General features: G+C 49.6%; 2 protein-coding genes across 2 annotated transcripts; both read left to right on the top strand.

Annotated features, from left to right (window-relative positions):
• The first annotated feature begins 30 nt into the window (after positions 1-30).
• cmah (cytidine monophospho-N-acetylneuraminic acid hydroxylase) lies at positions 31-2442 on the top strand. Its single transcript, XM_080518231.1, has 4 exons — positions 31-158; positions 757-968; positions 1055-1146; positions 1862-2442. Exons 2-4 carry the CDS (start codon positions 763-765, stop codon positions 1930-1932), a joined length of 369 nt encoding a protein of 122 aa, XP_080374357.1. The 5' UTR covers positions 31-158; positions 757-762; the 3' UTR covers positions 1933-2442.
• A 2447-nt stretch (positions 2443-4889) lies between these two features.
• arhgef39 (Rho guanine nucleotide exchange factor (GEF) 39) lies at positions 4890-9941 on the top strand (the record flags this gene model as incomplete). The annotated part of the gene is made up of 8 exons (XM_080518508.1): positions 4890-5033; positions 5892-5986; positions 6341-6461; positions 8136-8254; positions 8670-8740; positions 8847-8975; positions 9378-9607; positions 9825-9941. The coding sequence occupies 8 exons, from the start codon at positions 4890-4892 to the stop codon at positions 9939-9941; spliced, it is 1026 nt and encodes a 341-aa protein (XP_080374634.1).
• Between the last annotated feature and the right edge of the window lie 2744 nt (positions 9942-12685).

Genomic DNA, 12685 nt, shown 5'->3' with positions numbered 1-12685 from the left:
GTTCAGAACTCGAAGCGTCTTTTGGCTCCACGAGGAAAAATCGACTCCTGGTGAAGAAACTCGTTCTTCCACTTTGATCTGGACTCGTCAGTTTGTGTTGAGAGTCTGAGCCAAAACCAAACTGTGCTGGAAACGTGTTTCCTCGTCACGTCTTACTGGTGAGAACCGGATCATTGTTTGTTCAACTGATTAATATTTTAGTTCGACTTTAAAATGTTTCAGCAGCAGTGTGACGTGATTCAGCAGCAACATTTGAACTTCCTACAAGATTCTTCTTCTTCTGGTTTTATCTGAACAGTTCAAGTGTTTTATCAGTTCTTGTTTAATGCAACATTAATATTAATTCCTGATTTATCATCTAATCAAAGTCACGTGATGGACCTGAACTGGAGGTTTACAACAAGCTTGTTTCTTGGATCTTCTTCATACTGATGCCACACCTTTCTCTCTCTCCTTACCTGTATGGTTTCTGCTCCAGGTATTTGAAAACAATGTCTTTGATCTTTAAAGTCAGTGTGCTAACTTCTCTTTTCACTGTTTGAGTCCTGATTGGCTGTAAATTCAGCACAAAGAGACGTTTGACGCCGTTTTCATTCTGAGCATCGGCAGACAACAATTGTGGAAATCTGCATTTTCTTTTGAACTCTTTGATCATGAGCCTTTCAGGTTTTAGGGGGCGTGTCTTAAAGTGTAACCTCAAGATGTCGTTTCCATGACAACGTTTCCAGTGAAAACTTGTCTCCGCCTGTTGTCCAGGTTGAAATGACGTCTCCGGCCGTCAGGGAGCTGCTCTCGCTGCGTCCCGCAGAGACAGACTCGCTGAAGGACGGCGTCAACTTCAAGAAGAACCTGGAGGACGGCGGACGCTACATCATCTACAAGAGCGACCAGGGTCTCAGGGCCTGCAAGAACCAGTGCAAGCACCAGGGGGGGCTGTTCGTCAGAGACATCGAGGATCTGGACGGCAGGTCAGACCCCGGGACTGGTAGCAGGAGGGGGGGGACCCCCCCTCGGTCCCCAGGGCCCCTGGTCACCCCCTGCTGTGTCCCCACAGGACTGTCAGGTGCACCAACCACAACTGGAGACTGGACGTGTCCACCATGAAGTACGTCAACCCGCCGGACGGCTTCCTGCAGGACGAGCTCCGTGAGTCTGTCCTCCACCTTCCTACCACTTCTGCTCATGGTCCGCCAGGGTACCAGTTACCTGGGTTAACATACCAGTTACCTGGGTTAACATACCAGGGTACCAGGTACCTGGGTTAACATACCAGGGTACCAGTTACCTGGGTTAACATACCAGTTACCTGGGTTAACATACCAGGGTACCAGTTACCTGGGTTAACATACCAGGGTACCAGTTACCTGGGTGAACATGACCTTGACATCCACCACTGGTATCATCTCTCTAGATAAAGGTCACTTGTTGTTAATGAGGTCAGAGAGTTTCTACTGAGACCAGGAACATGAAACTGGTTTTGTGGCGTCGCTGCGTTTCCTGGTCGTCGACGACGGTTTATCAGGAATTCCTGGAAGAAAAACACAGAAGGAGAAAAGAAGAAAAACCTGCTGCTCAAGTGGCGCTTTTCTACTGGTTGAACAGAACCTGGACCAGTCCCTGGTCCAGTCACTGGTCCTGTCCCTGGTCCAGTCACTGGTCCAATCACTGGTGCTGTCCCTGGTCCAGTGATTGGTCCAGTGACTGGTCCTGTCCCTGGTCCAGTCCCTGGTCCAGTCCCTGGTCCAGTCCCTGGTCCAGTCACTGGACCAGGGACTGGTCCGTTCATACCTCAGTGATCCTCCATCATGCTCATGTCCACTCCAGTGAAAAGACAAGTGAGACGTGTCTCTGTCCCCTGCAGAGGTGGAGGTCGGGGACGACGGAGGCGTCCGGCTGGTGGAGCTCCACCCCCGACGGCGTCTGGAGAAGTGAAGGTTTGTAGTGAAGAACAGGAGGTGGAGCTGGAACCTCCGTCAGTAAACCTCCGTCAGTAGACCTCCGTCAGTAAACCTCCATCAGTAAACCTCCATCAGTAAACCTCCGTCATCTGGACCAGAAAATGTCCTGATGGGAGGAGCCTGAGAGCTGCTTCCTGATGGGAGGAGCCTGAGAGCTGCTTCCTGATTGGAGGAGCCTGAGAGCTGAAGCCCCGCCTCCATTCTGCTGGAGGAAGCCCAGGAACCTCCAGGGGGCAGCACTGAGAACCGAGGGTTCTTGTGGGTGAAACGGAGTCACAGGGTCTGGAGGTTCCGAGCTTCCAGGGCTAAAAGAAGGCTTTTAAACATTGAGCACGTTAGCTGACGGAGTCAGGTTGAGTCTGTACAGTCCTCATGGAGGCGTGGCCCCGCCCAGCAGGGGGTTCTTGTGCACACCATGTGAACGCTCCTGTTTCCGACCGCCTCAGGTGCAACCTCTGTCTTTCAACGGAGCCACCAGCTGTCCTGCCCAGACAGAAGCACTAGGTGGCGCCGGTCGACGGGCCTCCAGCGCCGCCATCTTGGAGAGGTCTCCGGCTGAGACACATCATGATCCAGGCGAGAAGATCCACTAGCTCAGTGTTTTTCTACCTTTTTGAGCCAAGACACACTTTTGTCTTTGTAAAACTCTGGAGCCACGCCTCCACCTGGACATGTTCACATGTAAAACTCTGGAGCCACGCCTCCACCTGGACATGTTCACATGTAAAACTCTGGAGCCACGCCTCCACCTGGACATGTTCACATGTAAAACTCTGGAGCCACGCCTCCACCTGAACATGTTCACATGTAAAACTCTGGAGCCACGCCTCCACCTGGAAATGTTAAAATGTGAAACTCTGTCGCCTCGATTAACAATATAAAGTCTTTCTCATCACAGTTTTATCAACAGGAATCCAGTAAATCCAGAAACAAAGTATTTCCCAATGTCTTTTTTTTAATTTGGACTCCTCCTCTGTGATGTCACTCTCCTCATGATGTCACTCTCTTCATGATGTCACTCTCCTCTGTGATGTCACTCTCCACTGTGATGTCACTCTCTTGATGATGTCACTCTCCTCTGTGATGTCACTCTCCTCATGATGTCACTATCTTCATGATGTTACTCCTCATGATGTCACTCTCTTCATGATGTCACTCCTCTCTGTGATGTCACTCCTCTCTGTGATGTCACTCTCCTCTGACCTCCACCTCCTGATCAGATTTGCGGTTGATGTATTTGTATTGTATTGATCATGGAACCACTAGCGCCTCCTAGGGGTCTGGAAATGTCTTTTTTTGGTTTTGTTGTCCTACTTCCTGTTCCTGTTCCTCTGTGGAGCTGGTCCGGGTCACAAGGTTTGTTCATTTGAAAAACAAAATGTGATAAAAAAAAAATATATATATATAAACTGAATGTTCAAGGTTTGATCTTTTTTGAGAAATTAAAAACACTATTTAAAATAAAAACAAGTGTATGAAAAGTTTTTTCACTTTACATGTAATTCTGATTCAGCTCTGGAATTCTTTTGATAAAATCCTTTATTGTCATTTTTCACTCTTAGATATAATTTTTTAAATGTAGGTGCTATTTTTTCACTCGCAGGTTTCATGTTTTCAAATTAGGATCTTATTTGTTTCACATTTTAAAAAAAATTCACTTTCAGATCGTATTTTTTCAGGTAAAAACTTTTTCAGAATTAGGAATCTTAAAAAAAAAACACACACCCACGTCATAAAGCTCCAGGTTATTGAGGACACCTCTTTGATCTGCAGTTCATCTCCCGATGAAGCAAACAGCTGATCTTGAGCCCGAGGCGTAGCCCCGCCCACCGCGGCTCCAGCAGCCAATCACAGCGCACGTAAACAGCGCAGCCCGGAAGGCGGAAGTCGTGCGGTCCAAAGCGCGCCAGGCTTGAACGGGAGTCGCTCCTGCAGAGCAGAAGAAACACGGTAAAGAAACTTCATGTTCCCTCCAGAAAACCTCCAGATGTTCACACATCTGCCGCTTCGCCTCTAGAACCACTGCTCGTTTCACTACGGGGCAGATTGGACGGGTTCCGTTTGGTAAAATACGTAAATCTTTACCTTTCTCGTGACTCCGGATGTCTGGACGTCTGTGACGTCACACCTAAAAACTACTTCTGGACGTCTGTGACGTCACACTTAAAAACTACTTCGAGTGAAGTGAAATGATTTTATATGAAGTGAAATGATTTTATATGAAGTGAGATGATTTTATATGAAGTGAGATGATTTTATATGAAGTGAGATGATTTTATATGAAGTGAGATGATTTTATATGAAGTGAGATGATTTTATATGAAGTGAGATGATTTTATATGAAGTGAGATGATTTTATATGAAGTGAGAGTTCTATACAAGTGGAGGTGTTCAATAAAGTCTAATAAACTACAGTTTCATAACAATAATACTTCGTTATTAAAGTTGCGTGTTAATTCTTGGGTCTCTTCACACATGAAGGCGGAGCTTCAATAGAAATCCTGACTGAATTAATTCATCCTGAATAATTAACTCGTTTCCAGGCTCCTGCATTAAGGCTCTTCCAGACTTTCCAGGCTGCTTGGATTTCAACTCGGTTCCATTGTTTCAGGGTCCAAAACGTACCATAACCATCACGGAAACCCTTGTAGGGATCTTGGCAGGTTGACAACAGGTCAGATTTGTTGTCAATAAACACATTGTGAATGGTGGAAAACGTGAGCGAGGCCTGAGGAAGATCAAAGGACCAAACTGAGGAAACGTGACCTAATGAAGTGTCGACGTTCATCCAACATTTCACATGTGGAACAGATGCAGCTTTAAAAAGCGGTGGTGCCCCGATGTCCCTGTGTGTTGCAGGTCGCCTGCTGTGCTGGACTGCTGCTGCTCCTCCTCCTCCTCCTCCTCCTCCTCCTCTTCCTCACAGCCACCATGAGTTTCTCCCCGCCCCCCCCGGTTGAGGTTCTGAGCCTCCAGGACCAGAGGCAGCGCTGGGAGAGGAAACGCAGCCGGACGTCCAGAGAACTGGTCCAGACTGAGCAGGTCTACTGCCAGCAGCTGCAGCTCGTCTCCACCGTACGTATGGCACCGGGTCACTGGGCCACCGGGCCACCGGGTCTCTGGGCCACCAGGTCACCAGGGCCACCAGGGCAACAGGCCACCAGGTCACTGGGCCACCAGGGCAGCAGGGTCACTGGGCCACCAGGGTCTCTGGGCCACCAGGGCAGCAGGCCACCAGGTCACCAGGGCCACCAGGGCAGCAGGCCACCAGGTCACCAGGGTCACTGGGCCACCAGGGCAGCAGGCGCCGTTTGCCTGACTAGTGAAGGTCGAGCACCGACGGTACAAACAATTCTTCTTTTTTAATTCTTATCCCCGTATTTTCTGGACAATAAGCCGCGGCTTTGTTTCCAACTCTTTGAACTGCAGGTTTTTAACACGACGTGGCTAATTGATGGATTTTCCCGGTTTAACGGGCTTCGAGATTCTACGTCCTCGTGTAGAAACCTGCTGGTTTTTAGCCTCAGCTTCTCCAGAACCGGCCTTCAAGGTTTCAAATCAGCAAATTACCCATAAACAGAGATAAAGTCTTGCTGTTTGGCCCCCGAGGGCCGGGGCTCTGAAGCCTTCATATGAGGCCCTGCTGCCCCGGTACTGTGTGGCGGTCTGTGTGGTTCCAGGACGGGTACGTTTCTCTGGCTGGTTTAAAAACCTTTGAGCCTGAACTCTTTGATGTCCAGACTCTTATGATCTCTGCAGTCAAATGCTGGTTTTAATGGAATCTTCTATCTTCAGCAGTGTGAAGCTCTGTTGCTGACAGGAGGTTTACAGCCTTCCTCTTCCTCTTCCTCTTCCTCTTCCTCTTCCTCTTCCTTTTCCTCTTCCTCTTCCTCTTCCTCTTCCTCTTCCTCTTCCTCTTCCTCTTCCTCACAGTTCTTTGTGGAGATCCTGAAGGCCAAAGGCACCGTGAAGCAGGACATCAGAGACGCCATCTTCAGCTCCATTCAAGCCATTCATTCAGTAAACCAGTAAGTTTTCTCTGGTGCTCCTGCCGGGCGGGTCTGTGGACTCTGATCTGGTTCTGATCTGGTTCTGATCTGGTTCCGATCTGGTTCTGATGGAGCTCCACTCAGGGTTTCGCTGTAGATTTCCATGGCGTCCAGAAGTCGTCATTTCCATATTTGTTCACAACCACAAAGTGAGAATTCCCTTCATGACGTGTTTTCCTGTCTTTAACTGTGAGACCATGAACAATCATTAGTTACTTGACTTGAATGAATGAATGAATGAGTGAATGAATGAAGTCGCAATTAGGATCCAGTTTCACCTTCAAGACTGACAAACCGGCTTTTCAAGGTCTTGAAGTTGTTTTGTTGTCGTAGATCTCTGCTGGTGCATTTGGAGAACGGCTTCTTTGGACCGGGTCTGGACCAGTTCTGTCCACATCTGCACCTCTACAACACGTACGTGGACAACATGTACAACGCCAGGAAGGTTCTGGAGGTACGTGTGTGTGTGTGTGTGTGTGTGTGTGTGTGTGTGTGTGTGTGTGTGTGTGTGTGTGTGTGTGTGTGTGTGTGTGTGTGTGTGTGTGTGTGTGTGTGTGTGTGTGTGTGTGTGTGTGTGTGTGTGTGTGTGTGTGTGTCTGTGTGTCTGTGTGTGTGTGTGTGTGTGTGTGTGTGTATGTGTGCACACATATGTCCGGCCTGAAACAAACACCGTTCAGAACTGAAATGACACAATAGGTGAAGAATTCGTCAAATAAGAGAAGGAGGAAAGATAAAGAGTAAAAACTGCAGCCGTGTTGAGAGAAGAGCTGTTTTCAATGTTTCCTCACGTTGAGCTGCAGGAGGAGGAGCCGGGCGTCTTCCCACGCCGGGATCACGCCGGGATCACGTGATCGCGCCGGAATCACGTGATCGCACCGGAATCACGTGATCGCACCAGAATCACTTGATCGCACCGGAATCACGTGATCACACCGGAATCATGTGATCACACCGGAATCACGTGATCACACCAGAATCACGTGATCACCCGGAATCACGTGATCACACCGGAATCATGTGATCACACCAGAATCACGTGATCACACCAGAATCACTTGATCGCACCGGAATCACGTGATCACACCGGAATCATGTGATCACACCAGAATCACGTGATCACCCGGAATCACGTGATCACACCGGAATCATGTGATCACACCAGAATCATGTGATCACACCAGAATCACTTGATCGTACCGGAATCACGTGATCGTACCGGAATCACGTGATCACACCAGAATCACGTGATCACCCGGAATCACGTGATCACACCGGAATCACGTGATCGCGCCGGAATCACGTGATCGCGCCGGAATCACGTGATCGCGCCGGGATCACGTGATCGCGCCGGGATCACGTGATCGCGCCGGGATCACGTGATCGCGCCGGGATCACGTGATCGCGCCGGGATCACGTGATCGCGCCGGGATCACGTGATCACACCAGAATCACGTGATCGCGCTCTCGGGGTGAGAAATGGCGGTGGTTTGATCCGTCGGCGATACAAAGGGATTTTTGCTGAAAAAACATCAAAAGAGCAGGAGTTGAATGCTAAGAGATGTATATCACTATTTTGGAAAAAGAGTCATGGACCTTCTGTGGAACAGTGGAGGCAGCAGATGTTGTCAACACTCCCATTGGAGAAGATCACCTATGTGTTGAAGGGCAGACACAATGTTTTTGAGAGTGTCTGGGGGCCTTTCATGTTGTATGTCAAAGACCTTTGAGCATGAGTAATAGTGTGATGGTTACTTTACCTTTGTTAATTCTTTCTAAACGGGCAGTGTGATGTGTTTTTTTTTTTTGTGTGTGTGTTTTGTTGTGTGCTATGTTATAAAAATTAATAAAAACTTTTTTGGGAAAAAAAAAAAAGAGCAGGAGTTGGTTCAGACGAGGAGGATTCAGAGCTTTACTCCCCCGGAGGTCCAGACGAGGTCCTGGTCGGTCCTGGTCCTGTTAGCGGGACCAGGTCTTGGACCCTGGGACCCTAAACCTTGTAGAATGAATCAAAGTCCTTGAATGATGATAAATCAGCCCTGAAGTCTTATTGGACGCTTCTTTCCGCCGACACTGCAGAACATCAGAATGCTGCTCCTCCTCTGAGGTTCTTGTCTTGTTTCCTGCTCAGATCCAGCTAAAGAAGAACAAGGCCTTCAGACGCTTCAAGAAACTGCAGGAAGCTCGTCCAGAGTTCAACCACCTCCTGCTGGAGGACCTGCTTCAGCTCCCCGTCCAGCGGATCGACCAGTAAGACCTCTGCTTTGATCTCACTTTGGTTTTGGTTCAGTATCATGTTACAGGTTCTGTGGATCAATGAAATCCATCAGTAGGAGTCGATTCATTGTGTGAAGCTACAGAATGTCATTTATCAACGGTGGAAGTTGGTTGAACAAAGGAGGAGGAAGTTCAACTATGAAAAAGAAAAAAACAGGAGTTTTCATTGGTGTCAGAACTTCTTAAAACTTTCTTTCTTTCTTTGATCTTCAAAGCAAAAATCCAGAGAAATGTCGAAACTTGTCCTCCTCCTCCTCCTCCTCCTCCTCCTCACTGCCTCAGTGTTTCCTCCAGTCTCTGTTTTCTCATGTTGCCAGATTTGTCCTGCACTCAGCTTTTATCTCATTTCTCTTTGTTTCTCTTTGTTTCCTCCATCGTTCCCTGACAGGTATAAACACTTCCTGCAGGACATGGCTGCTAATTCCAGTCCCGGCCGCCCCGACTTTCAGCAGATCTCCAGTCAGTACTTTTTCTACTCGCGTCTTAAAAACCCGCCAGATGAAGAGGAACGGCTGCAGCATCAAGGTATCTAGCATAAAGTCCAACGTTAGTTTTATTGTTGCAGGAGCCGTGAGCGCCGTGACGGACGTGTCCCATCGTATCCAAGACAACCGCCGGCGCCATGACAACGACCTGCAGCTTCGCCGGGTGCAGAAACTGCTGAAGGGGCGAAAGACGAAGGTTTTGGCTTCAGGTTCGACCCTCTGATCACAACTGTAAACATGTAGCTAGCAGCTAACTGTAAACATGTAGCTAGCAGCTAACTGTAAACATTTAGCCACCGGCAAACTGTAAACATTTAGCCACCGGCTAACTGTAAACATGTAGCCAGTGGCTAATTGTAAACATGTAGCCAGTGGCTAACTGTAAACATTTAGCTAGGAGCTAACTGTAAACATTTAGCTAGGAGCTAACTGTAAACATTTAGCCAGGAGCTAACTGTAATCATGTAGCCTGTGGCTAACTGTAAACATGTAGCCTGCGGCTAACTGTAAACATTTAGCCAGCTTGGTTTCAGAAATCGTCCTCCAGATGTTTTTGGGGCAGCAGATGTGTAGCGGCAGAGGCGCTGAGCGTGTTCCCCGTGTGGTCGCAGGGCGGTGGTTCGTCCGCGAGGGCTGGCTGAAGGTGGTTCCTCAGAAAGGCGCGGAGGCCAAGGCCAGGATGTTCTTCCTGTTCTCCGACGTGCTGCTGCAGGCCCGCCGCTGCAGCCCGCTGCACCCCACCCACGCAGACCGCTTCTGTGGAGAGCAGGCCTTCCCCCTGCAGGACTGCACCCTGGACAAGGTGTTCGGCCACACCCGGGGCCGCGGCGGCCTGCTCAGCGTGGGTACCCCCACCGGCGCCTTGCTTCCTGCTCTCCTGCAGGAGGCGCCGTGTTATGAAGCATTAATAATTAGTTTTGTAGAAAGATATGGTGTGGTGGCGCGGCGGCTGCGGCGTGTGACGCCTGCTACTACTAGCTACTAGCTAGCCTGAGGCTCTCCTCAGGCTAGCTAGTAGCAGCTAGTAGCTAGCTCCATCCTGTCATCTCTTCTTCCAGTTGACCTTCCCTAAAGCCAAACTGCTCCTGATGTCCAGCGACCAGGAAGACCTGGACGACTGGAACCAGAAGCTCACGTCTGTCATCAGGTCAGTGGGCGGTATGGGTCATTGGTAGGGCGGTATGGGGCGTTGGCAGGGCGGTATGGGTCATTGGTAGGGCGGTATGGGGCGTTGGCAGGGCGGTATGGGTCATTGGTAGGGCGGTATGGGGCGTTGGCAGGGCGGTATGGGTCGTTGGCAGGGCGGTATGGGTCGTTGGCAGGGCGGTATGGGTCGTTGGCAGGGCGGTATGGGTCGTTGGCAGGGCGGTATGGGTCGTTGGCAGGGCGGTATGGGGCGTTGGCAGGGCGGTATGGGTCGTTGGCAGAGCGGTATGGGTCGTTGGCAGGGCGGTATGGGTCGTTGGTAGGGCGGTATGGGTCGTTGGCAGGGCGGTATGGGTCGTTGGCAGAGCGGTATGGGTCGTTGGCAGGGCGGTATGGGTCGTTGGTAGGGCGGTATGGGTCGTTGGCAGGGCGGTATGGGTCGTTGGCAGGGCGGTATGGGTCACCTGAGTTGTTTGCAGGAAGCTGCAGTCCAAGCAGACGGTGGTGGATCAGAGGGACCAGAGGGACCAGGGGGACCCGGGGGACCAGAGAGACCAGAGGGACCAGGGGGACCAGAGGGACCAGGGGGACCAGGGGGACCAGAGGGACCAGAGGGACCAGAGAGACCAGCTGAGCCGCAGACCTCTGCACCCCACCGAGGACCAGCAGTTACCCAGCAGCCCCGGGGGCAGGAAGAGGAACATGGTGAGTCTCTGCACCTCCTAACACCTTTCCTTAACTCCTTTAGGAAGCCTCCTAACTCCTTTCCTTAACTCCTTTAGGAAGCATCCTAACTCCTTTCCTTAACTCCTTTAGGAAGCCTCCTAGCTCCTGGTTACTGGAGGGTTTGTTCTGCCCACTTGTTAGAATTTAAAAGTGTGTGTGTGTGTGTGTGTGTGTGTGTGTGTGTGTGTGTGTGTGTGTGTGTGTGTGTGTGTGTGTGTGTGTGTGTGTGTGTGTGTGTGTGTGTGTGTGTGTGTGTGTGTGTGTGTGTGTGTGTGTGTGTGTGTGTGTGTGTGTGTGTGTGTGTGTGTGTGTGTGTGTGTCAGGTGAGCAGTGCCCAGAAGGGCTGCAGCGCCCCCAAGAGGATGAAGCAGAGCGACGCTTCTCAGCAGAGGTGAGACTTTTTCACTTTGTTTACTTTTAAAATCATCATTTCACCAGAAACAGTCAAAGAGAACCACACTGAGATCTTCAGCTGGATCGGCTAGCTCGCGGCCTAGCATACCCACATGCCCGTTAGCATGCTAGCAAACATTGTCCGATTGAGCTGAAATTTGATAGGTGGCCTAATGGGGGCGCTGCGGTCACAAATCACTAGCTAATTAGCTGGTTTTGATGCCGTTTTTTCCAAATAAAAGTCATTAAAAAAAATTACCTCTCTGACCTCATCACTGACCTCATCTCATTGACTCTTGTCTCGTTGTGCAGAAGTGACGACTCCTGGACCTCCAGCTGTGTGCTGCTCTGAAGACCTCCTGCTGAGACGCCTGCTCGCCTCATGTCCTCATGTCCCTCCTGTCCTCTTGTCCTCATGTCCTCTTGTCCTCCAACAACACTCCTGTGTGTGAAAGTTAAACAACAAACTTTCTCCTGCTCATGAAAATCTTTTCAAATCGTTTTGAAACGAGCTGAAATCTTCTCAAGCCAGCTTTTAATTTGAAATGTTGTTTCTCATGTCCCATAAAGAGGAAACGTCCCTGTCCTGGAGGACTTGGACACTGGACCTGGAAGCCAAAGACACTTTCTGCTCTGAGTTGATTTTGTGCCTTCAGATGTTTTATACACTTTATGTTACTTTCCTTCACGTCGGTGCCTTTTCATGTTTATGGATCTAAAAATCACGTTTTTCTTGTTTGTCGCGGACGAAGAGCTTCAGTTATTAACGTCGTTCACCATTTTAATATTTGATGAGCTTTAACGTTTCACATCAGATTGCAATGAACAGATTGGAATGTTTGGTTGAAACTCGTCACTCTGGGATCGTTTCTCTACGTCCTTTTTAAATGCAGGGCACTTTATCCTTTTATCATTTATTTTCCTTTCGAGAATCTGTGATGATATTTGACTGGTTGATTGTAGTGGTCTGGCGCCGCCTCGCCAGCGCAGAACAGCGTTTCTGAGGAAAACCTGAAGAAACGGACGACTTCATTTTATAAACATTTTGATCTGAATCTGTTTGAAAATAAATATTTAATCAAGCAAAGTGTGAGTCTGTGGCTCTGCAGTGGCTAACTGACAGGCTAGTTAGCATTCATAGGAGCTAACGGCTAGCATGCTAGCCATGCTAACTTGGTCACACACAGGAATGTGGCGTTGGCGAAGGTCTGCGTTCTACCGACCGTAGCTCTAGTTTAATACTATGTTACTATGTCTGGTCCTGGTTCTCCAGCTGGTCTCTGGAGACGATCTGGTCCTGGTTCTCCAGCTGGTCTCTGGAGACGATCTGGTCCTGGTTCCTCCAGCTGGTCTCTGGAGACGATCTGGTCCTGGTTCTCCATCTGGTCTCTGGAGACGATCTGGTCCTGGTTCTCCAGCTGGTCTCTGGAGACGATCTGGTCCTGGTTCCTCCATCTGGTCTCTGGAGACGATCTGGTCCTGGTTCCTCCATCTGGTCTCTGGAGACGATCTGGTCCTGGTTCTCCAGCTGGTCTCTGGAGACGATCCGGTCCTGGTTCTCCAGCTGGTCTCTGGAGACGATCTGGTCCTGGTTCCTCCATCTGGTCTCTGGAGACGATCTGGTCCTGGTTCCTCCATCTGGTCTCTGGAGACG

This window comes from Blennius ocellaris (genome assembly GCF_963422515.1).
Source record: "Blennius ocellaris genome assembly, chromosome: 22".
Taxonomy (NCBI): Eukaryota; Metazoa; Chordata; class Actinopteri; order Blenniiformes; family Blenniidae; genus Blennius; species Blennius ocellaris.
Note: the sequence above shows the minus strand (reverse complement) of the source record. Positions and strands in the feature narration are given on the sequence as shown.

What these genes read in the sequence shown, in the direction of transcription:
- cmah (XM_080518231.1), top strand. Translation starts at nt 763, where the DNA reads ATGACGTCTCCGGCCGTCAGGGAGCTGCTCTCGCTGCGTCCCGCAGAG. An exon ending in ATCGAGGATCTGGACGGCAG is followed by an intron (nt 969 to 1,054) that starts GTCAGACCCCGG and finishes GTGTCCCCACAG; the next exon opens with GACTGTCAGGTGCACCAACC. An exon ending in CTTCCTGCAGGACGAGCTCC is followed by an intron (nt 1,147 to 1,861) that starts GTGAGTCTGTCC and finishes TGTCCCCTGCAG; the next exon opens with AGGTGGAGGTCGGGGACGAC.